The 24,801-nt window shown below is 33.8% G+C and overlaps 2 protein-coding genes across 4 annotated transcripts; one reads left to right on the top strand and one right to left on the bottom strand.

Annotated features, from left to right (window-relative positions):
• Window positions 1–1,023: 1,023 nt before the first annotated feature.
• Window positions 1,024–24,475, top strand: LOC124544553. Of its 3 annotated transcripts, none has more exons than XM_047123146.1 (9): window positions 1,024–1,514; window positions 2,160–2,312; window positions 12,403–13,185; window positions 16,775–16,886; window positions 17,585–17,757; window positions 19,467–19,601; window positions 19,723–20,005; window positions 20,083–20,291; window positions 20,377–24,475. In XM_047123146.1, the coding sequence occupies exons 1-9, from the start codon at window positions 1,362–1,364 to the stop codon at window positions 20,455–20,457; spliced, it is 2,082 nt and encodes a 693-aa protein (XP_046979102.1). In that variant the 5' UTR covers window positions 1,024–1,361; the 3' UTR covers window positions 20,458–24,475. The 3 variants fall into 3 exon arrangements, with proteins under 3 accessions (XP_046979102.1, XP_046979101.1, XP_046979103.1); XM_047123145.1 differs by having other exon boundaries at window positions 19,720–20,005; XM_047123147.1 differs by having other exon boundaries at window positions 1,031–1,514; window positions 17,624–17,757; window positions 19,720–20,005.
• Window positions 2,333–12,435, bottom strand: LOC124544554 (TLR4 interactor with leucine rich repeats-like). Its single transcript, XM_047123148.1, has 8 exons — window positions 12,196–12,435; window positions 11,926–12,100; window positions 11,385–11,567; window positions 10,537–10,760; window positions 10,244–10,442; window positions 6,167–6,345; window positions 2,825–2,994; window positions 2,333–2,739 (listed from the first exon to the last, which is right to left on the bottom strand). Exons 1-8 carry the CDS (start codon window positions 12,211–12,213, stop codon window positions 2,466–2,468), a joined length of 1,422 nt encoding a protein of 473 aa, XP_046979104.1. The 5' UTR covers window positions 12,214–12,435; the 3' UTR covers window positions 2,333–2,465.
• Window positions 24,476–24,801: the final 326 nt, after the last annotated feature.

Here is a 24,801-nt window from a genome sequence, read left to right as displayed (position 1 = left end):
GATTACGAATAGTTAAGAGTACATAGACATAAAAAAGGAGAATTATAGTAACTATCATTCATATAATCGAATAATTCTTTTGGAGAATTAATTTCCATATAATCCTAGTTAACATATTAAAGTTTATATAATATTGATTAAAAAAAATAGTAAGTAAATAGTAAAACTGTAAATAACTTTTAAAATATATAATTTAAAATATCTGATATGAATGTTAATCTCTATAGATAAACGTTAATGTTAACGATTATAATAATCGATACAAATGTCATAAGGACACTTCTAATTATTATGTGTACTACAAATGACTGTATTATATTGGAATAACTGTAATAAAGTTAATTATGTTTCGATAAAAATATGTTAATGTTTTTCCTTTAGGGTTATTTAATTTTTGATCATATTTAAGTCACGATAACTTGTGACTTAATTGAGATTTAAAATTTGGTGATTTTAAACTTTTCATAAAAAAATACCTAAATTTGTAAATAAGTATGAGATAAGAAAAATGTAAATAAAAGATAATTGCTTATTGAAAGTTTTTTAATGACATTTTAAGTCATATATTTAATTAAATACCGGTAGGTATTATATATACGACTTGAAGCTTTTTTGTTAAAAATTGTTTATTGAATAAAGCTTGCCATTTTTCGGAAAATACAATTTTCTTCGTATTACCCACCCTGACATCATCGCATTGGCGTGAATCTGTCGAAATTCTATCGACAAATACGATGGTATAAGCTAATAACGTTAACACTTACGATTGAGATAATAGTTTATACTTTTCTAAAAAATAGTATAATGTATGATAATATACTTTGACTCGCAAGCAATTTATTATTTGTCTTTTGAATCTTCGATAGTTAGTTCGATAGGTAGTAACTTAATTATTTATGTACATATTTTCAGTACTTTCTTCTGAATAAGTTAGTTAAACAATTCAAAGTTATGATATTAAACTTAAAATAAATATTAATTTAGTCGTAATAGTATAAATTTTAATGTTGTTATAAAATAAAACGCATTGTTTAATTAAATCTTTGCATTTGCGATAAAAATGATAGCAGAAATCACTTGACAACGTTATCATTTTATCAGTATGTCAACTGTTGAGCTACTAGCGCCACAATCTAGCGCATACACGCGCAATAATCAGCGTACCGTAAACAATGGTATATTTCTATGTGTGTGTAGCTTGCTCGTTCGTTTGGTTGACAATCGCGATGTGATGTATCCTACATCATCGCATGCTGAGTTATATTTTCAACAAATCTTTTTAATTTTTATATTAGTTACAACATTTATTTCTAGATGTTTTCTTTCATTGTGGTCACGTTTCTCTGTTTTGATTTCTAAATATGTGTAATTTGCCGCCGAAGTTCCATTCAGTGTGTCGCCTTTGTTTATCATTCTGTGGCGATAATTGCAGTGATGTTAAACTTCCAATATTCGACCGTGATAAGGATAAATCACGACTTTCCGAGATGATAATGACATATTTGTCAATAATGGTAACTAATTTATGATCATATTTCGCTTTATCGATGTAAACCTTGTCTTTTTCTCGTGTGAAAGTTAAGCTTAAGCGTAAGAGATTGTGGATACTGATAAGCGCCATTAACTTTCTCGCGAGTGTTGGGTATTTTCGCATTGTGATATCATATTACGGCCCACGCGTTGAGTGCTCGAGCGTATGACTAATGTCGTTCGTGGAAATGATAGGCGAGGCGGGTGGAAGCACGCTGTATCAGCCGCGCGCTGATAACAAAGGAGCGCACTAGATCATCCCTACCGTAACCTCCTGCACCTCAATCGCCCGGTCATCTCGACAGATATACCCGATATTTATTTACATGCATTCTCTAAACTTTCCCATAAAACGAAATCTTTAATCAAACAACTCTGCTATTTTAAGAATTAATATTATCTAAATATAGCACTGCAGTTAGTATGAGGGAGAACTCTATTCATCCTTAAATAATCTCAGTTGATTTATTCAGACTCTAAGAAATTTATAGTTTTTTATTTGTTATCAGATTACCTAGAGATGAATCATTATCTATGATTACACCACTATAAGGTCACTGGCCACATCATCTCTTAATGACAGAGATATTGTGAAGTGAATGTATTTGATGCTGTTAATAATATTTTAGGTATCACCGGAGGACATGCTGCCACAGGTGGTTTGTGGGAGTTGTGCACACAAGCTTGATGAGTTTCATACATTTAGAGAATTGTCACATAAATCTGAGCTTCTGTTGGAACAATTTGTACAGTATGCCAATTCACTGACTGGTACAAAAGAGGTAGGTTTATTAAAAAAATATTTATTTCCATAAGTAAAATATATGACATATTTTTTATACATAAATTACAATATCTACACTAATATATTACTTTCTATAATAACTTGTTAACATGAAAAACTTTAATTATAATACAAACTGAACAAATATTTATTAAGCCAAATCATGATTAATATTTATGTATCTAATTGGTTGGCTTCTCAAATTCTTTCTATAGAAAGCTTTTGCTAAATTCACTAAGAGTCCACAGATCATTCCAATCCCAACTACAGTGGCTACACCAAGTATAGTCCAAAGTATGTGTTTTGGTTTCAAATCTTTAATAGAGAATCCTTTCTTTGTTGCAAATGTAGTATCAAATTGTGGACAAAAAGATACTGTTATGTTTGTGACATATGCTCCACTCAGTCTCATTGGAGCAGCACAGCTGAAATAAATATGTTAGATATAAACATTTTTCAATACAAAACACAAGATATTATCTGCTAAAAAAATAATGTAAATGCTCTTACTAGGGTATTTCACCAGGTTTAAATTTACTGCCTGCATCTTGTTTTGTGACAATATTGGCCAAATCACAATTACATAGCCAATGGTTGCCAGTCATTCCGAGAACCTCCAATTTATCCCATGGAAGCAAATCTGTTGATAACTCACTTAGATTATTGTCATCTAGGTATACCTGTTGACATAGTAGAATGGTATTTTATATTAAAACAAGTCTTGTTATCAGTTAGATTATAGTACTGATAATGTATTATTTATATGTCAATGTTGTTTTTATAACATTACGATAACAATATTTTTATATTTTATTAAGACTTATACAATATGATAATTAATATCACTTGCTTAACAAAATGAAATCATGAAAAATAACATTACTATAGATTGTGCAATACACTGTTATCATAAGTATAATATGTATAAAATGATTGATCAGCTGACCCACTTATATTCTTGTCCACTCGGAAAATATAACTGGGCCGAACTAAAATGCAAACTTTTTGTTATTTATATATAATCTTAATTTAAAAATATACATAATATCTTATATAAAGAATTCTATTCCTCATAAGAAAGCATTTATTTTTTTCAGGTTGAATAGTTCTTTTATTAGTTATCTAGTAATAAATAGTTTTTTGAATTAGTCTTATTATAAGTAATAATAAAATAAATTATGATTGCATCTTTTTGCAAATTTGACATTATTAGAATTTATACAAATTAATTTATATTAGAAATTACTTTAAAAATTCTAAATAAATATGATATACCAAATCTGTAATTAAAGAACTACCTACAATAATTGTCATCCAGTAGCATTCGATACTAACACGACATTATAATTTTTTTAAGTGCATTATATTTAAACTATACATTTAAATAATATCTATATATATTTAATTAAGGTTAAATAACCTTAATTAAAATAAAAACAATGATGATGCGTGGTTTAAGAAACGTAACGAAGATCGTAAGAATCAAATATATTTATATATATCTTGTATTAAGTACTTAATGTTGTCATTGGACCGTCAGGCTGGTTTTATTATTAACAATTTATTTTTCATATTTTTATGTATGACGTTCGAAATGCAAATTATTTTGTTTGCTGATATTTCGTATAGTGTGTATATTTTTGTTCGAATAGATTACACTGAATATTTTTATATCGTGACATTAAATTATTATTATTATATCTCAATAATTATGCTAACTAATTTTATTTTAATGCCTGATAATAATTGTACGATAAAATAACAACAAATATTCTTTTTTTCCATGTACAAACTAGGTATCAGCTAGTTCCAAAGGTCCAAGAGATTATAAAAGGGTCTCATAAAATAATTAACTACATAGGTATGTAGGTTTAATTTGTGCGAAGTATTAAGTAACATATACTATGTTAACGTTGCATAATTATATCGAGTTTTTGGTGAAAGGATTTATTTATGTCGGTAATTCCAAGGACAAATTTACGTTTGAATTACTTCTGTTATAATCCTACGCATACGTGCGTAATACATCGTCTATGGTGTCCATCGATTAACGAGTTCCATTTTTAAATGTATTTTGACTATTTTGTCTATTTACTACCCGTTGAGCGCTAGTTCTTAAGTTTAAATGTTTGATTAAAATTTATTATAATATTAATTAAATTCGTCCTTCGAGAATTTTAATGTTATAACGAATATACAAACGAACTTTTTGTGTTTATAGGTTTTCTATTTATAAACAATAGATTTCAAAGATGGGAAGATAAACTCTGTAAATAAAACAATCTATTTATAAATGGGCATAGGGCAAAGGTCTCGTCTTAAAATCTACAAGACTGTTTTATCTTTCTACGGATTAAGGTCGTTTTACATTATGTAAAGGTTTAGGTAAATTATATTTAGAATTTATAATACTTATAACAATGATGTTGTAGTAAACAGATATGTTATTAACGCGCAAAAAGTGAAGTTTAGAAAACGTCCTAATTGGGATGTTTGCCTTTAGTTGTTTTACGTAGTAATACGTTATAATACATCATAATTACGTCGTAATACGTTTTGCGTAATTTAAACATCTACTATCCCTTGTATTGAAATGTAATTGAAATGTAAAAATAAACTAAAATAAACGGTCCCCAGCGCGGCACACTTTTTTCTGTTGTTTAGTATGGATATAACATATCCGTTTTAGAATATCATTGACTTGTAATAAACAGATTTTGTTATATAACTTAAAATCAGTAATTATTGAGTGATTGTATAATTTGAATATATATCTAGTGTGAATGTTATAAAGTTTAACTTAGTGTTATTTAATAACGGGGAAAAGTAATTTATATTCTTTTTACGTTTTCAACGTTTGTCGAAAACTATAATGATGTACAAACACTATATGAGCGCCGTGAACTCATGCGTTGAGTTTGAGTTATTGGATTTGGGGTTTCGTAGTTCGTACACACGATGAGTGCATATTGAATTGCATCGTTTCACTGATAAAGGAAGAGATTTATTAACTTAATTTAAAAATCTACTAAACTCGCGTGTCGCTCAGTATATATTACCAGCTTAGTCAGGCAGGATAAAAAATTAAACACATGCATAATACTTCTATTGTTATTGGCGACGCATATTTAGTGTTGTCCTGACCGAGACGGACATTGGTATAACTCGAAAACTATTGACTGCAATAAGCCAGCAACGTTTACGTAAACACATAGCAAAACGTTTTATGGGTATTATTTTTAATTTTAGAAAGATTTGCAAGATCGACGGAAGTCGAAAAAGGATTTACTGAAATACTCTATTACTACTACAAATATTTTTGTACAGTCGTTACTGTTATGATTCAAGATTTAAAAGAAAAAGTATCGGTTAATATGCAGTGCAAAAACGCTGCCAATGATTAGTGCTACTTATTCTTTAATCTAAATGTAATAACACTAATGATCAAGTCACTAAAAAACTTAATTTATTTTTCATTACTATCATCAATCAATATCATACAAACATATGAATGTATGGAGAAACTCTTGTTTGATATTTGAGACCTAAATACTATTTAATTTGAAGCTAATTTTATTCGATCACGTGTAACGATCTCAATAAAGTTCAATGTTTCTAGATATGTTTTTTTTTAATGTAATTAATAACCCAATCAATTTCTGTGTTAGGTTTGTATATACGTACATTTTTATGGCACAGATTTTAGTTACAAGCGATTGTGTGAAACTACTACGAAAGAAAGGGTTGTTTTTTTTATATTTTTGGAGTTATTATTGATAGTTTCATGATAAATTAGGAGAAGCACCACTAAAACTTTTAGGAAAAAGAAAACTGTTTTAAAATAGTATTTACCTCTTTTAAGGTCCATTTGTCTTTAACTCCTCTGAAGGCATTATGGCTTATGTATTTAAGATTTTTATTATGACATAGGTGTAGCACTCGTAGGCTTTTCAGCGGCGTGAATGTGCTCCGTTTCACTTCCTCCAGGTAGTCGTTCTCGCCAACTTCCAGTTCTAGAAGACTTGTCAAACCTAAAAGTAAAATTACCCGTAAATGTCACACTGGATAAAACTTTTAGGGGAGGTTGTTTAGCGCTTATAATACGACGCTGCTCCAATGCGTGTTGGTTACCTCATAATGTTATTCTTCATCGCCAAGTGCGAGATTAACTATAAGCACAAATCCAGCACGGAAAAGTTAAATACTTGCCAGGATTTTAAACGCACATTTTCGGTTAATTTGCGCAATCGTCCCCAGACTACTAATCGATCATCTTGGCTCGAAATTAAATCTGTTCTGATCATTAACAAATTCCGTAGGTAATTGAATTTTAGTGAAATAATGTCTACAATAGTTTATTTGTTTTGATAAACTTCGGTAACCGTAATCTCTGTTATCTGTCTACTCTGTGTAATCAAACGCATGATAAAAAAAATCTGTTGACAATAAACGTCACGCCCACAAAACTTTGTTTAGTTTTTTTGGAATTCTATTTACACGTTGCTGCCGATTTTACAGATCATAATTAATAAATCAATTTGACAGTTTTTAATGTGTGGGTTTTAGAAAGATATCAGTCATTTGGTTCTGCCAGTCGAATTAACGTTCGTTGGATCGTGTATAAATTAATTATTAAATATAATATATACATATATTATGACGACCTCCGTGGTCGAGTGGTGTGTTCACCGGTTTTTCATGGCTACGCCACCCCGAGGTCCCGGGTTCGATTCCCGGCTGAGTCGATGTAGATTATCATTAGTTTTCTATGTTGTCTTGGGTGTTTGTGGTACCGTCGCTACTTCTCATTTTCCATAACACAAGTGCTTTAGCTACTTACATTGGGATCAGAGTCATGTATGTGATGTTGTCTCATATTTATTTATTTATTTATTATATATTGTATACAGATTTTTTTGCCCGGTATGATAGCGTTGTGCTATCAATATTAATGTCTATTCAAATAAAACTAGTTTGAATTAGCAATAGTGTTTCGTCTAAAGTGTCTTGAGTGTCACTAGTCTAGAGTGTATGTCGTTATATCTATAAATTATATTTTAAACATTGTTTGGTGTTTCAAAGTAGGACAAATGCATTCCCGTCTGAGAATTGTAATATCAATTCACCAACTATTCTACCATGGAACAATGCTTTATATTTGCTATATATGAAGATATCTATTCTAGCTTAAAGAGAAAGTCTAAGCTGCTAAACAACTGAATGCTTAAATTGTAAAATAAAGAAAATTTTACTAAAAATCTAGTATCCTTGAACGAGGATCTCTATCGTCGTATGGTATTATGATCGTGTAGTTTTTATAATAAGAAATAGTTTAAACAAAATGATTGTTATTTAACACTGATAAACGAGTACTACCGCACCGATTCGAGTTCGGAACGTGCAATATTTACCACATTATTTACTCGTACTTAGATAGTCTGAGTTCATTGCATTAATGTTATTTATTAGTGCTGTTATGAAATATGACTTTTTACAGTAACCGGTTGTCATTTGACCCAAGGAACTTTCCAAGGACAGTCTGTAACGGCTGATATTATATATAACTACTATTTATTATAATATTTATCATAAATATATGTATATATGTATGTGTCAAGTACATTTGACCAAAAAATAGCAAACGCGGTTTTGAGTTGTGTCGCGCGGTCACTGCTTCGGCGTGATTCTTTTCTTTATTATGAACATAAAAAAAAAAATTAATGTGACATATACAGTTCTAAAACTATGTCATAAATATCACTTTGAAGAGAGTGCATCTACACTCTGTCATGTCAGAATATATTGTGACATTATTTTTGTGCAAACAAGGGTGACAATCACGATACCCATTGCGTTCGTTATGTTTTTTTACTTAAATAATGTATGTCAAACTTGTGCATGCTATGTATGGCGGTGAAATCTGCAAAGGCAATTCTTGTATCGACACATATATAATTAATTTAAATTTTATTTTTCTCATTTATTTCTTTAGACTTTTGTCTAGCAACACCACAAAATATATGTTCCACCGCTGAGCAAAGATGGCCCAGTGAAACTTGCATGTGTCTAATTTCATAAATATTCTGCCACATGTGTATTCCGCTTTGGTATAGCGTGGTGGAATATGTTTCGAATCTTCTCCAGAAAGGGTGAGAGTTTGTTGCTGTTGCTGAGACAAAGCGTTTTCTCCTTTTGATGAAAAGTTTGAGTTTATTCTATAACGTTACCCCAATGCCTCTTGGAGAATTTACATGTAGCAGATTGCATACGACACATGCATGTTTCACCACAATGGACTTCACCACGCGCGAGATTAAATTATAAACGTAAATAACACGCTTGATTAGTTTGAACTCGCAATCATCGGTTAAGATTCACGCGTTCTATCTGGCTTCCGTTTGTCTATGGTCAGTAAAGCTTGCCCCGTACTTTTGTGCTCAATTCTAATTCAATTGTAAAAAAAATAATTAAAATATTTTTGTTGTTCGTTTGTGTAAGACTAAAAGAAATTGGCCTCAAATATTTTTTCCTGGATCAGCTGCTCAATGCGCAATCAAGCGCCCGGTGTAATACTAAATAATAATAAATTTGTTTATATAGTACAGTATATTTATGGAACAAATGAGCATATACTTTCATTGTCGTTACTTGTCGCTAATGGAATTTCATTTCAATTTACATGCAAATGACAGAATCACTTAAGATCAAATATAAAGCCGTATGTTAAAAATATGGTAACTATATTTAAACGAGTGACATAAAATTGCAAATAAAATTTTGAGGGTCAGTTAGGTGCTTACAACGTACTTATTCAAAAATGATATTTTAAATAATTACATTATATTAAATGTAAAGCTGATATATCATTAGTTTTGCGACTATCTTATATGGCGTCATATAAAAAACCCGGCTAAATTAAAAAGTTATATTTTATCGAAAATCTCTCAGTAGCAGCACGTATTTAGATTCTCCGCTCCTTGGAGTCAAGACTTATTATCCTTGGTCGTATTAATACGTTATCGGAAACACACGTCTGATTTGCCGCTCCCATCGAAAGAATTAGGGAATAGAAAAACGCACTTGTGAATCGGTCAGCAGCACATCATACAGAAACTCGTTAGACTTTTCTACAAATTAAAATATATTTGTAGGGTATATAAAACATTCGACTGTGCCTCAGGGAATCGATGAAATTAAACATTTTGATATCATCAATAACGTAATTGTTAAAATCGACTTTCGCTGAGAAAATAGAAAGCTTTCGTCATTCACATGAAATTTATAATATAGCTACTTATGTAATGTGTATCAAACTTCTTGAACATATTCTCCAGTCACGTCGCTCTGTTATCGCATACTCGAGAACTATGCTTTTTAGTACTTTCACCGGCATCGATATTATAAAACGTAAATAGAATACGTTTGTTAATTAAGTTTAATCAGAATATAACGAAAACTCTTAACGCGGATATGTATCGGCAAGATTGCTTTTGATTCTGTTATTCTTTGATAATCGCACTTCGATTTTAAGCGAATATTTAAATAAATTAGTTAATAATAGATATTCTACCGCTAAACAACAGTACGCAGTATTGTTGTGTTCCGGTTTGAAGGGTGAGTGAGCCACCGAACTACAGGCACAAGGGACATAGCATCTTAGTTCCCAAGGTTAGTGGCTCATAGACGATTTAAGGAATAGTTAATATTTCCAACAGCGTAATTGTCTATGGGTGATGGTGACCTCTTACCATCAGGTGGCCCATATGCTCGAACGCCAACCTATTCCATAAAAATAAAAAAAATCGGAGAATAACAAAGTATTTCGATCACGTAAATAATAAAATGGACTATAATGTTTAAATTACTTGCGTTCATTGTCCTGTATTAAAAAATTCTCCGATGTTAAAGGTAATAGTTTGTTTATCTTACCTATAAAGCTGTCGTCATTGAGCTCTACTATTGGGTTGTTGTTAAATGTCAGGTACTGTAGAGTGCTCCCGACGAGGCTCAAGCTCTCTGGCACGGTTACAAATTGATTCCCAGAGAGATCTATTTGTTTCAAATTGACCAGACCCCTAAAGGCGTCTAGGGGAATGTTGTCTATGTCCGTTTTTGCCAAGTCGAGAACCTGCAACATATTGTTGTTTTGTACACATTGCGAATGAAATGGTTTAAGCTTGCGTTTCCTTATTATTCTTATTGATAGTTGAAGGAATCGTTACCTCTAATTTCGTAGCGCTCGAGATCGCGAGTAACGTAACATGGTCAAGTATTTCAATAGGATTATTATTCAAATAAAGTCGTGTTAAGTTCGGCGTGTACTGGAATAAATATTTGTCTAAGGAATGTATTTCATTATAACCCAAGTTCAATGTTTCAAGAGCAATTTGACTGTAAACTCCTCCATTGTAAGGTCCTTGAAAAATTTCGCTTCTCAGCACATCACCTAAAATACAAGCGCAAAACGAATTAAATTCGTATAATCCTTCAGCTGACCAATTACATAAAACCCTTGCAGCTTAAAATATAACAAATGGCCTTACAATTAAAAACAGTAAAAATGTACTCTTGAATGCAATTTTTATTGTTTTTATTACCAGTTCAATTTTGGCGCATAAAGTCATTAACCGAGAAGTTCGATACATATCAGTTCCATATACACACTACATATTTTATCTGTACTATAATTTACAATTTTATAATTTTTGCCCTCCTACCGATTGAATATATATATATATATATATATATATATTTAAATAATATCATTTGTCGATCTACATTTAAAAGAACAAGTACTATAGTTAGTCTATAAAGTCCGGTAAGTTATTTAAAGGAAATAAAGCAACTTGAAAATATGAGTACTTATATCGACGATATCCTATCAATTATACATCACAAACACTAACTCAATACAATTCATACTTCATTACAAACACTCATGTAAAGTTATATCTTTAACATGAATTAGTGACTAAGGAGTTTTAGTTGTTGCAAAGAGGTTACATATTAATAATTTCTATTCGTTGAATCTTATCAACTTATCAGCAATCCATCACAAAAACAAAGTTACCAGATAGACGGTTATTGCTCAGATCCAAGTATACCAAGCGATGTATGTTTTTGAAAGCGTCGTCCTCAATTTCCCTGATACGATTCGATTTGAAACTGATTGCTATTTTGTTCCCCGGTACACTGTCCATTTCTGTGATGTTTGTTATGCTGTTGTTGAAAAATGTTATTAACACGTGCCCATCTGCAAAAAAGAAGCGCAATAATACCATCGCAACGTAAAATCGTTATACATCATTCACTAATAGGATTTCAGAGATATGACTTAATTACACTGAAATAATTTTCATTATAATTATGTTCCAGTAGGTGTGGTTTTAGTATCGATTATTATTATTATTGCAGAAAATATTGTATATTCGATATAGACAAAAATGTTTAAGTAATTCCTTACATTATGATATATTTATTTTGAAAATCAATTGATAAGAAATAGATAGTATACATTGTAGTATCATGTTGTAGAATCAACGCGCTTGTCAACCTACATAATGAACTATTATAACAACATACATATTAACATTTTTACGTAACTGCGTTACCTCTGTCCGCGACTTTATGTATTTCCTCCGGCCAAGAGGGAATTCTATCGATATCTCGCCTCGAACAATTTAATGTGAGATTGTTGACATCTTGAAAAAATATATCACAGGGGCCTTTTTTCACATCGTCCTCAGCTTGACTCGCGGAAAGTAGGGCACACAATAACACAAACACCTAGAACAGAGACACCATAACTTGTATAAGCATGGGATTAGCACAGAGCTGGCGCCGCTCGGATATGACCCGAAATGCACTTTAGTACTACTCACTCCACGTAGAAAGTACATCTTCCTCGAAACTAGAAAGGACACTGCTCGAACACCTTCCGATAAATATGTCTTATCTTATCAGACTCTCGGCAAGCGATATCACCAAGTGTCATGAAATGATCGAGCTCCTCATTGGTTAATGTTTGTTTCTATTATCTCTGTAAATATCGAGCAGCCTTTGTTTTAACATTTCTATTTTATTTATAGGATATCCTGCACATAACGGCGGACAAATTAGAAGAAATAATCAGGCCACTGAACGATAGTGAGTATGATGATGTTAGTAAACACAAATATTCCGAAATCGGATCCCCTGACTCCACGGAGGAGATGAAGAACTTGGAGAGCCGGCAGGCGGCGGTGACACTGCTTCAAATAAAAAACTACGATCCGACTAAATACGCTATCAAGACTGAGGAAAGTCCTCACATAATGTTCAACAGCGGACCGAGTTTACCGCCTTCCGATAGAGCGAGAGAGGTTATGCATTGCAATGCCGTCATCGATATTATAAGCAAGGCTGTTACGGTCGCGCAGCGAGAAAACGAAGAATCTCAGAATTTCCCGCCTAACTATACGAGCGTCATTGACAGGACGCATGCGCCCAGTGCCAGCGAAGTTACCTATGCGCAGGAGTACCCCGACGAGCAGTATAGCACGTACAACCCTCCACAAAGCGCTACCAGTCCAGGTAGCAACGATGACCATGACCATAAAGAAATGGACCTCTCATTATACGGTTCAATCAAGAGCGAATCAGTGGAACCGAGCGAGCACGCAGAACGTGACGTCACGGGGTCGTACCTTCAAAGAACGTTAACGAGCAATAAAACATCTAGCTTCGCAGATGAGTACAAACAACACATATTCGGACGAACATGCAACAAAACGAAACAGTCACAAGAGAACTCGGTATACGAGGAGTGCAGTCAGAGCAGTAGTGGTTCAGATCCAGACAGATTACAGATGGACATATCGGAGGTGTCGCAGGTGAGCAGAATACTTTAACGTCTTTCAAAAGTAACATAAATACGTAAAAGCAATTAAAATTATTATGTCTTGTAATGCCAAACAAGCCTTGTATACACCTTGTGTATTTATATGTTTTTTATAAATAATTCTTCCGGCTCATAAATAATTTGCCAGTGACGTGAATTTGAAATGTTTTGTGTAAAAACACGACCGACATATATTGATGTATACTTATAACTACAATGTTAACGTAATGAACAAACAACATCACAAATATTGTGTATCATGTCGGACGAAGTGCTAAGCATATTATCATTAGAATAAATATTTTGCTGTTCAGTTAACTATTGAAAATCTTCAACGTTCATTCGTAATGGAAGTTATTCACTAGAAGCTTCCGTTATGTAATATTCTGGACGATTATACAATATAAGAAGTAAAGATAACTCTCATGTAATCTTCCGTAGTCTTTTTCGTACAATTCATTCATAATTTCCAAAAATGAGACGTTTCATTTATATATTAGTAGCGACCCGCACCGTCTTCCCACGGCTGCAATGCTGATACTAAATTCACTACAGAATTGTTCTTGTTTCTTTACTATATTGTACATTTATTAGATACAAAACTCTCGAATCACTCTATCTATTAAAAAAAACCTCATCAAAATCCGTTGCGTATTTTTAAACTTTGTGCTATACTATGTAATGAATAATGATGATGAGGAAGTTATTTCTAGAAAATATATCGTCAAAATTAGTTCAGCTCTGTAGACATGAATATTCAATAGTATTACGATATAACAATTAGGCCAGGCTACAATGTCTGAATCATGTATAAAACCTTAATCGTTAACTCCAGAAATAAAAAAAAATATATATTGGTAAAACCTTCACGTCAGTTAATGGCGTCACACATAATAGTATATTATGTATATTATTTATTACGACGTCATAAATAATTATAACAGTAAGTACCTTTGTCGTGTACGAAAAGCTTTATGTATAGTCAGAGTAAGAAAACCTTCGTCAGTTTTCGAATTCATTCCTTTATCAAATCTTAAACTCTTCAAAAGGTACTCCTTTTGAATCTAAACATCAAATGATTCTGAGGCAGTATGTCATTCTCGATCGGTAAAGCAGATTATCACTCATGCTGAGCACAAGAAAATAGATCTTAACGTGACGAACCTTATTTTACCTCGACTGTACATAACTATAGCCTATTCCTACCAATGATGGATTCGTGACAAATGAACGACAATTTAGATATTCAATTGTCATGATAATATGTAATAAATCATTTAAACTGTGGCAGCCAATATGGACTTGAGAAAATGCGTTTTAAATATTGGCTGATTAGATGCCACAAATAACATATAAGTATTTAAGTGGTAGTTTTAAATAAAGAAATATTAATGGGCGAGCTGTGCACGTGATTTTTATTAACAAAAAGGTAAATCAACTAAACATAATAAACTTGGTAAATATCCCGTATTTAATAACTGTAATGAAAAAAATATTGTTGTAGTCTAAGTTACTCCTTATTACAATAGTATTCTGCTAGTGAATTTCCCCTCAAAATCGGTCCCGCCGTTTTGGAGATTAGCGGGAATTAACAGATAGACGAAAATTAAAAATAATATTAATTTGGTATATGTATCGTATATACATACATGTGTTTAATTAAAAGCATTTATTTTCAAATTACAAACAGACACTTTGACATTTTTAACGAACTTCAAAAATGAGGAGGTTGTCAATTCGTCTGAATTTTAATACGCTTTTATAAGCTTGGGCTGTATGTATGTATGTATGTAACTATGCAACGGAATCTTTGAGCGCGATTTATAGCTATTTCCAGAAGTCTAATTAATTCGAAACTTTGCATATGTATTAAGTGCCAGTGACAATGCAATTAGCGTGTTTTTTTAAACTGGTATTGTTTAATTATATCTATAGAAAATTGTTTGTTGATCATAATATAGCAGAAATATGAATCAATTGCATAGATCATAGATATAGTCGTTAATAAAGAGTTCGTGGAAATAAATATTGAATATGAAAATGAGGCTGAGGCTATCAACTCGTATTTTCATCACAATGAATGACATACGGGCGTAATGCCGACTATTCAATACACTAACAATTACTACGGTCATACGTCGATTCGTAAAATTGTTGAAATTAAATGTTAAAGTCTAGGGGAAAAAGAAACTTTTTATTAACCAGACTGCGAAACGAAGCCGTGGGCCACAGCTAGTTATTTTTATGTATCTGCCGAAATCCATAATTTTTTGTAATATAAAAAAAAAAACAGAACAAGTTTAAAGAAAATACCCGCTGAATAAAAATGTTCAAAATATACATTTATTTAAATTCTTTAGGAATTTTGTTTTGTCATCCTCGTTCAAAGTAAATGCATTTTTTGTGCCATCCGATTGAATAAATAGATACTACGGTTTTGTATGCTTTTATTATTGAAGTTTACTGAAGCGTTTTTATCATTTTATTTCGGCGTCATTCATTTTTCAGACTAAATTATAGTATAAAAAGTCCGGTAAAAAAGAGATTAAAATTTTAATCTATATTTACAAACAAAATGAACATTAATATCTGGAACAATGTTATATGCAAATTATATATAGATGTTATACGAGTATATATAATATATAAGGGCGAAAACCAAGTAATTAAAAATTGACATCGGTTTGACTCAATATTACTGGGATAATATTATGGACTTTTGGGAAATGGCATTTTGAACGTCGACGGAGTCGTTACTAATATTAAATATTATTTTAGTAGTTAAACGGAATAATCTATACTAATATTATAAGTGTGAAAGTAACTGTGTCTGTCGCCCATTCACGACTAAATCAAACGAACTTAATTTGATGAAATTTGGTCTTAAGCAAACTTGAACTCCAAAAGGGCATAGGTTACTTTCTTGCCTAACACATGACAACTAACCCCAAAAGCGCAAGCGAAGTCGCGGGCGACTACTAGTATTTTAATATAAATAAAGACATATTAGTCAAGAAGTGTTAGTGCATGACACAGTTGTGCTGTTAGGAAAACGTATGGAACACATATTTCTAAGGTTTGTTTTATATTAATTTATTTCCTTGATTGGGATAAATATTATAGAAAAACAAATTAAAAATATACACAACGGGAAGGCTTGTCTATGAAAGGAAGTATCCAATAAAAGTTATTAGGTTTCTCTATAAAATTTTCAGTAGCAACCCATAGAGCACACAAAGTCGTTGATCCAGTGCCGATACTATTTACAATGAAATATAGGATAAGAAGGTTAGATACAAATGCATCCTGTCTTAAGTACTACTACTAGTCATAGTTTTTTCTTATTAAGTTCTACTGGATACGTTACAGAATGCGTTGTAAATACATTGACCCGTACTTATCGCATGTATAATATTAATATATATTTTCAAATTTGATGTGATCGTTAAAGAGACAGACTATGATACTTTCACATTTACACGATTCCATTAAATTTAGTATTTAGTGTTTGAACTTTGTAAGAACGTTAAATACAATGTAATTGAAATATGTATATAAAAATATTAATTCTCGTTTTCAAGGACGACCCCGAAGAAACCCAGTCGGTGCCATCAGCCCAGTCCTCTCCGAAGCCGCCGCACGAAAACGAAGGTGACAAGGATTCTCTATGGCAGGCCCTTCATAGACAAAACGGTGAGCTAGTCAAACACATCACTAAATGTATTTGATAAATTAATATTCGATACAAGTTTATCGATAAATAACACCGCAGAAACACTTATGAACTTCATTAACAGTGCTTTTATATAAAAACTCTTACATATTGAAAGTAATTGTTATCAACATACTGTGCTTGGGTAAAGAATATGATGAGACAAAATAGATAATAATGTAATTCATTTTTTTTTTGTTACTGCAAAAAAATGTTAATATGTTGTTTTATCTGTGGTAAAGAAATCAAGAGATGTTACTTCTTGATATAAGTTATGTTTTCTTTGTTCAGAAATATTTTGTGAGAAAATTTCATATTCAAACATTGAAGGAACAAACATAAAATTATACTATAAAGAGTTATGGAAAGCGTTCAAAAAGCATTACTTGCCAAATAAAAAAAAAAGTAAAGGAATGCTTGTTTGTGAAAGGTTATACAATTAGTGAGTTCATGGCTAATAGCTCACCTTGGAAAGAAGCGATCGCATTCAAGCTATTCCTTTGCGATATTCAATACCATGTGTACGATCACAAATTGTCAATAAAAAAAAGTTTCAGTCAGATTATTTTCTTTTCTGAACCGGTGGTAGTGTTTAATAAACGTCACTTTTTGTTGTATGCTCGTGTATCTGAAAACTGAATAATGTAACAATAGTATCTAAAAGTTTTGTCAACACCAGGCACCAGCACCGCCACTGACTTTGCCGCGTGTGTTAAAGGTCGTGGCGGAGAAGCGACGCAGCTGCTGAGGCGGCTTATAAACAGCAAACACTTGGGTATGACGGTGTCACCGCTGCGCGGCACGACGTCGCCCCTCCCCGCGCCGATGCTGCCCAACGGGGCCGTTTCACCGGTAAGCATTAAAGATACCCAAGTATAGTAGTAATTGTTAGTGTATTGAATAGTCGGCATTACGCCCGTATGTCATTCATTGTGATGAAAATACGACTAGATAGCCTCAGCCTCATTTTCATATTCAATATTTATTTCCACGAAGTCTTTATTAACGACTATATCTGTGATCTTTGCAATTGTTTCATATTTCTGCTATATTATGATCAAAAATCAGTAATCTATAGATATAATTAAACAATAATAGTTAAAAAAACACGCTAATTGTATTGTCATTGGCACTTAATACGTATGCAAAGTTTCGAATTAATTAAACTTCTGGAAATAGCTATAAATCGCGCTCAAAGATTCCGTTACATAGTTACATATAGTACGACACAAATTAGATGTAGCATAGAAAAATGCAATGGAATGAAAATAAAACCAATTACTGCCGATTTATACAACCAATAGAAATAGCTCCCTATCGCGCCATTCGACGCTATTCGTCGCTATAGATTCACGCGTCAGAGAAAGCAAGTGCATGTAAATCGACGTGTCAAATTAACGAATATATTAGGTCATATGATATTACAAGTTATTACGTTTGTGCAAAGATCATATTCACATGAGAAATATATATTGATAATTTGGGATAGCGTACTCAATTCGGATGTGATCGGTTTTACGAATTTTGCCGATGCGACATCTAAGTTGTGTCGTACTATACTTATTCTGATTGTAGTGAGTTTTTTCTCATAGTTGTGGTTTTGCTGCCAATTTGCATATATCGATTTAATAGAACCTTAAAATAAAGTATATACCAGTAAGTATTCCTTACTAACATGTTAACACAAACTAGTAAAATTGTCTATGGTTCTTTGTCTCTGATTAGAGGCTGTGTTGTAATGGAGTCTATGCCGGGTACGGTAATAATATATGGTCTATGAAACAACGAAACAAAACTAAGTATAAGTGCAATCACGCTACGACCAAAGTATTGCAAAAACTGGGAAAACTATTTCTTTTAACAGGTTTCGTAGCTTTCGATGTGTAAATGTCCAGAGTTTCGAAAATCCATAGACATAGAGTAGACAGAACCAGCACCTATTATACAATAAATAAATAAATAATAATATATAGATATATACAACTGTTTAGACTACTAGTCTAGTAAATTTAAATTCTGAAAGCTTCAGACCTCGATGCATCAATGAAAGTATTTATGGAATCGATTAAACAAATGCAATAATTAAAGCAACCGAGGAAGTTATGATTTGTTTATGTTATTGTAGTTACCATTATTTTCCTTAAGGTCTTAAGTACTGATAATTGTGTATACGACTCTCGTCAAAAGTGCATTATCCTCTTCATAATGTTGATACGTCAGAATTTACCTTGCTTATTATTCATTGTTGTCGAAACGTGACTTCATTGAACGACGCTATCTACCCGTCCTGTACATTTCCGGAAAACAATATATATTGTATTTCCGGAAACACGTTGATGCGTATATGGAATTATTTCTTCGGTTTTTATTGTGTTCCATATAAAGCTTAAGACACTATACATTACATTTTTTAAATTAATATTAAGGTTTTTTTTGGATTGGTTGGAATTAATATCTATTAATATTAAGAACAATTTAACACGAAACGTCCTATTTGTAAATGCCATATATTCGCGAAAATTTTTAATAATGACCTATCATCGCTCGTCACATTATTCCAGAACGGTGAGTGGTCGAATTCTGGTCGCGGCGCGGCGGGCGGCGCGGGTGGCACGGCGCGCAGGAAGCAGAGCTGCCCGGCGCGCGCGCAGCCCCTGCACGAGGCCTCCAACGTCTGGCCCATCACGCACGATAATGTGAGTTTTTGCTCGGAATATCCCATACCATCGGGTGAAGAAGTAACAAATTTGTAAATAAGAAATAGTAACATTTTCGTTTTTTTAAGCTTAATCACCTCCGTATGTCCTACTTCAGCAGGAGGCAAACGAGAGTGCGGTGGGCGGAGGCGCGACGGGCACGGCGGGCGCGGCGGGCGCGGGGGCGGCGGGGCGGGGCGCGCCGCGCGTCGAGCTGTCGTGCAGCAACTGCGGCACGCACACCACCACCATCTGGAGGCGCGACGCGCGCGGCGAGATGGTGTGCAACGCGTGCGGCCTCTACTACAAGCTGCACGGCGTGCCGCGCCCCACCGCCATGCGCCGCGACACCATCCACACGCGCCGCCGCCGGCCGCGCCACGACGCCAAGCACCCCAGGAACAGTACGTATATCGTCTCTCGACTCGAGGGATCCGCTCGCTCGCCGGACTCCCTGCTAGCTAACGGTCGTCGTTCGCAGAGTCGCGCCGCAGCGGCAGCGGCGGGAGCGAGGGCGGCGGCGCGGGCGGCGGCACGGAGGCGGTGGCGGAGGGCGGCGCGCGCGGCGCGGAGGGCGCGGAGGAGGCCGTGCTGGCGGCGCTGCGGCGCCAGCTGCAGCCGCACCTGCTGGCCGCGCTGCACGCGCACTCGCCGCGCTCGCACACGCAGACGCACACGCACCGCTCGCAGGTACGGGAACTTCCCCTCCCGAGTTAGCTCAGCTGCACGATCTTCGGGGAAATATCTCCACTTAATTGTTCGCACCCAATTTCAGGTGGGACGAAGTATTTCCGAGTACGACGAAGCGCCTCTGAATCTGGTTGCGAGCCACGTGGCCGCGGAGGAGACGCACTGACTGCCCTGTGATACGCTCACTACTACGAGTACTTCGTAACTTTGCCAGTACTGCGGACCTGTCTGCGCTCTCCCCTAGCCTCGTATGCGACCATTATAAGTACTATGGGCACTGCCTGAGCTCAACATGTTCTAATTTTAAACCGCGTTTATGAAAACGGCCAGTTACAAACCATAGACAATTTCGAAATGCGCCAAAGCTATGACTGTCAGAAGATTTGAGATTAATGTTTACTCATTTTAAATAATCGTTAAACAGTCACAAATAATAAAAGATCCTTTAATATAATAAGTATATTCAAGAATTTCGAATAGTTATCTCAAGGCGAAAGCCTCTCTATTGTTAAATTTCAATTGTATTTTTCGTAACTTAACGAAAAAAACGCAAACGTTCATGGAACTTAAATTTGAACTATAAAATATTTTCACTCAAACAAAATAGAAATAGTTAATACTATAGATAAATATTACAATTTATAAATATTTTTCTACATTAATGTATATTTCAAATATATTTGTCTCTATAAGTATTAAAACAGTATAATTAATAGTTATATATCATAATAGAGTACAATCGATTGAAGCACTCGTTTAAATTTAGGTTCCTCTTGATTACACTAATGGTATTTCCTCACAGATCTGATTTACAAAACTTGTAGATTTAACATGCGCAGAGCATTCGTCAAAGCAATATGCCGCGGTCAGAAGTAATTCATAGTGCCTATAGGATAGGTTTGATGGTACCAATGTTTATCAGATGATCGAATATTTTCCCCTACATTGTGATATCTAAACAATTAATAATGGATGTTGTGGAACGAGAATCTAATATGTGAATATTTTATCGTATTCGTTTTGTCTAATTCGTTTTCCTAACTCGAGTAAGTACTCCATATGACTCGCAATCGTTTGCAATCGATCGCCGACGAGTCGGAAACCTTGCCTTAAATGCTCTCTTGATATTGATGAAATTATATTTACGGTTACCTATTGCAGGAAGCAAGTATTCATTTAGGATTAGGTCAGTATAAGGATATTGTAAATTTTTATTATTTACTTAGTTTTAATGATGATTCGTAAAATATATAGTTATTTATTTCCCATTTCGGTCAGTATTTAAATGTAAGTATTTTATTTTTCGATTTAGACGAGTATTTTTCGTTTATAATTCTAAGGTACGATACGGTCTGTTTCAGAGCAATAATAATCGAGTCTCACCATACAATAGCGTAAGCGAAATTGACGTAGATATTTTCAAAAGCTTAGGTTACATAGGTCGATAAACGAGCAATAATATTATGTAGTAATCTTCCCATGACACATATTTAACTATATATTATATATATACATATTACATATATACATAGGTAGCATTGCACATTTTTAATCTGCATGATGCCGTTATACTTAATAAACTTTTTTTTGTATTAATTATAGAGTTTAGTTTTAGTTGTTGAGGAATTAAGGAACCAATATTGAATATTCCACTACGTCGAATGTTACGCGTTCTGGGTAAGCATTCAAAGTAATACGCATTACCAAATCGTCGTGGCATTATCTTATTTTTTTAACGGAATCACCTCATTGTGGTCAGTGTTTTGTAAATAATTGTGTTGTTTGCGGAAGCATTTATAGTAGGACACAAATTAGATGTAGCATCGGAAAATGCAATGGAATGAAATTAAAACCGATTACTACCGATTTACACAACCAATAGAAATAGCTCCCTATCGCGCCATTCGACGCTATTCGTCGCTATAGATTCACGCGTCAGAGAAAACAAGTGCATGTAAATCGACGCGTCAAATTGACGAATATATTAGGTCAAATGATATTACAAGTTATTATTACGTTTGTGCAAAGATCATATTCGCATGAGAAATAAATATTGATAATTTGGGAGAGCGTACTCAATTCGGATGTGATCGGTTTTACGAATTTTGCCTACGCGACATCTAAGTTGTGTCGGACTATACATTACTTGTAATGAACGCGGGGCTCAGTCGTCGCCGACCTCAACCTTAACTCATTCGATCACCGTCCCTTACTTAACGTCTACTTAATTTAGCATTAATTTATTTATTGTATGAATCCCCACGGGCCAGTAAAATAAAAACAGTCTATGAGACATTGTGATATCTTTAGCTAGAGCTTGCTTACCTTTTATACGTTTTTATGCGAACGGTCGAACTACGTAACTTCTGTTGCAGCTAATATTTATATATGTCATCACGGACGCGTGATTATTATTGTATTCGAAAAGCTTTAAAAAATTGAGATTATTTATCCTTTGTAATTGGGATCACTTTGTAGATAATGATGCTGTAATATTTGTAAACGGCGTCGCTTTCTCTTCTTCCCAATATGATGCAATTTACCTTGACAATAAAATTATTGACCTTATAGCGGATAATTTACCATATTCAAGTAATCTCTAAATTACGCTCTCTATATTCCCGCTCTCTCCTAACGATATGAAAGTGGCTATCGTTTAAAGGCGTTGTGAAACGAGTATTAGAAATGTTCGAAACTAATTTTAAATATGTAACGTTTGATATTATTATCGTTTCGGTTAGGATATGTTCATTTTGTTTGAATAATTTCAATGCATTCAGTGAATATTTATAATCGACAAGTGGTTTGGTCAGGTCGCGTCGTATCGCGTCGTGTCGCGTCGTGTCGCGTCGTATCGCATCGTATCGCGTCGTATTCGTACGGTTTGCTTTCCCCACTAACATTGCTGCTCGCAGTAGTGATACAGTATTATTTTTGTTCATTATTACTCTGTACATTTTCTTAGTTGTATTACATATTAAGTTTTATCTAGAATACATGAAACTTTGGTTTAACGATTGGTTGAATCTCTTACAAAATCACCTCATAGCAATATATATACTATTTATATACACACGATTAGTAATATTGTTCAAGATTGTATTCAATCGTAAATTTGATGTCTTCGAAAATGAGATGCAGTTGCGTTATATTGAAACTATTCGGTTATTTATGACTTAGATATAATTTACGGATTACGGTATTAAGATATGTGAACAATGTATATCGAGTTACTAACAAACCGGTTGTGTTGTGTGCTTACGTCTAACAAGCATGTGTTTGTGATTTTGTTTCGACTCTCGTCTGTGCCGTACACGGTCGGGGTTCAATTTATTTTGTTATTATGTAATTTATGCTGAAATATTGGCTTTTATATTTTTTTTTAAATAATTCCACATTGTAAAAATATTACGATAATAAGACTGACGGTCAATCTCTAAAAATGTCTTCTGTATTATTTTATACGTAACATTGTAATCTTTCGCTCCGCAGCGGAGACTGTATTATCGATGAAAGTATTCAAATCGATATGTGATATGTGTTAAGTGTGTGTGTTTCCGAAAAGCAATAACATTGTGATACGTAGAGATGAGCAATTGTATGCACTCAACTCAAGTTATTCCGCATAATGTAAAGTGAATATTGTCAATTAAAATTATTAACGTGCTCGACGCTGAGCTCACAACTACTGGACACACAGAATATATTTTACTTTTTTATTAATTATTTTCAATAGTCCAGTGTTTGTGAGTTCGGGTCGAGTTTTCAACGATTCCATGTAAAAGAGTAGGGTGATAAGATCTTCTATGACACTTCGCTCTAAAGTAAAATTGTTCTGTACGGTACACGTCTTCTTTTCGAATTGTATCAGTTTTACTACTGTATTTGTAAAATATCTACTTTCCAGTAAACTTAAAGGACCACGAATTTGTTGATTGTCTTTAAATTTGTTGATCGTGTCAAATAACGTGCACTCATTTCAACGTAAGTTTCAGCATAAATTATCCGCGAGCGACGCTCTCGGGACGTCGCTGGAATACTCATTGTGAAACATGAGTTATTGTTGTATAGATGATAAATAATGTGACTTACGCAGGGATGGATACTTAAATTATTAAATTTTAACTGATATATTGGCTATGTAGTGAGTAGAATATTTTTTTACAAATAAAATATAGCAGCTACACTTTTGTTTCCTTTTTTTCCCTTTCAATAATCGAAACCAAATGAAACAAATCATAGCTGACGACCTCCGTGGTCGAGTGGTGTGTACACCGGTTTTCATGGGTACGCCACTCTGAGGTCCCGGGTTCGATTCCCGGCCGAGTCGATGTAGATTACCATTAGTTTTCTATGTTGTCTTGGGTCTGGGTGTTTGTGGTACCGTCGTTACTTCTGATTTCCATAACACAAGTGCTTCAGCTACTTACATTGGGATCAGAGTAATGTATGTGATGTTGTCTCATATTTATTTATTTATTTATAGCTCCACTAACTCTCAAAAAGCATG

Source organism: Vanessa cardui, chromosome 5 (assembly GCF_905220365.1).
Source record: "Vanessa cardui chromosome 5, ilVanCard2.1, whole genome shotgun sequence".
Lineage (NCBI taxonomy): Eukaryota > Metazoa > Arthropoda > Insecta > Lepidoptera > Nymphalidae > Vanessa > Vanessa cardui.
Note: the sequence above shows the minus strand (reverse complement) of the source record. Positions and strands in the feature narration are given on the sequence as shown.

What these genes read in the sequence shown, in the direction of transcription:
- LOC124544553 (XM_047123145.1), top strand. Translation starts at nt 1,362, where the DNA reads ATGTGTAATTTGCCGCCGAAGTTCCATTCAGTGTGTCGCCTTTGTTTA. An exon ending in CACTGACTGGTACAAAAGAG is followed by an intron (nt 2,313 to 12,402) that starts GTAGGTTTATTA and finishes TTTTATTTATAG; the next exon opens with GATATCCTGCACATAACGGC. An exon ending in GGCCCTTCATAGACAAAACG is followed by an intron (nt 16,887 to 17,584) that starts GTGAGCTAGTCA and finishes TGTCAACACCAG; the next exon opens with GCACCAGCACCGCCACTGAC.
- LOC124544554 (XM_047123148.1), bottom strand. An exon ending in GAGCAATAACCGTCTATCTG is followed by an intron (nt 10,761 to 11,384) that starts GTAACTTTGTTT and finishes CTTGTATTTTAG; the next exon opens with GTGATGTGCTGAGAAGCGAA. An exon ending in AAACCTGGTGAAATACCCTA is followed by an intron (nt 2,740 to 2,824) that starts GTAAGAGCATTT and finishes TATTTATTTCAG; the next exon opens with CTGTGCTGCTCCAATGAGAC.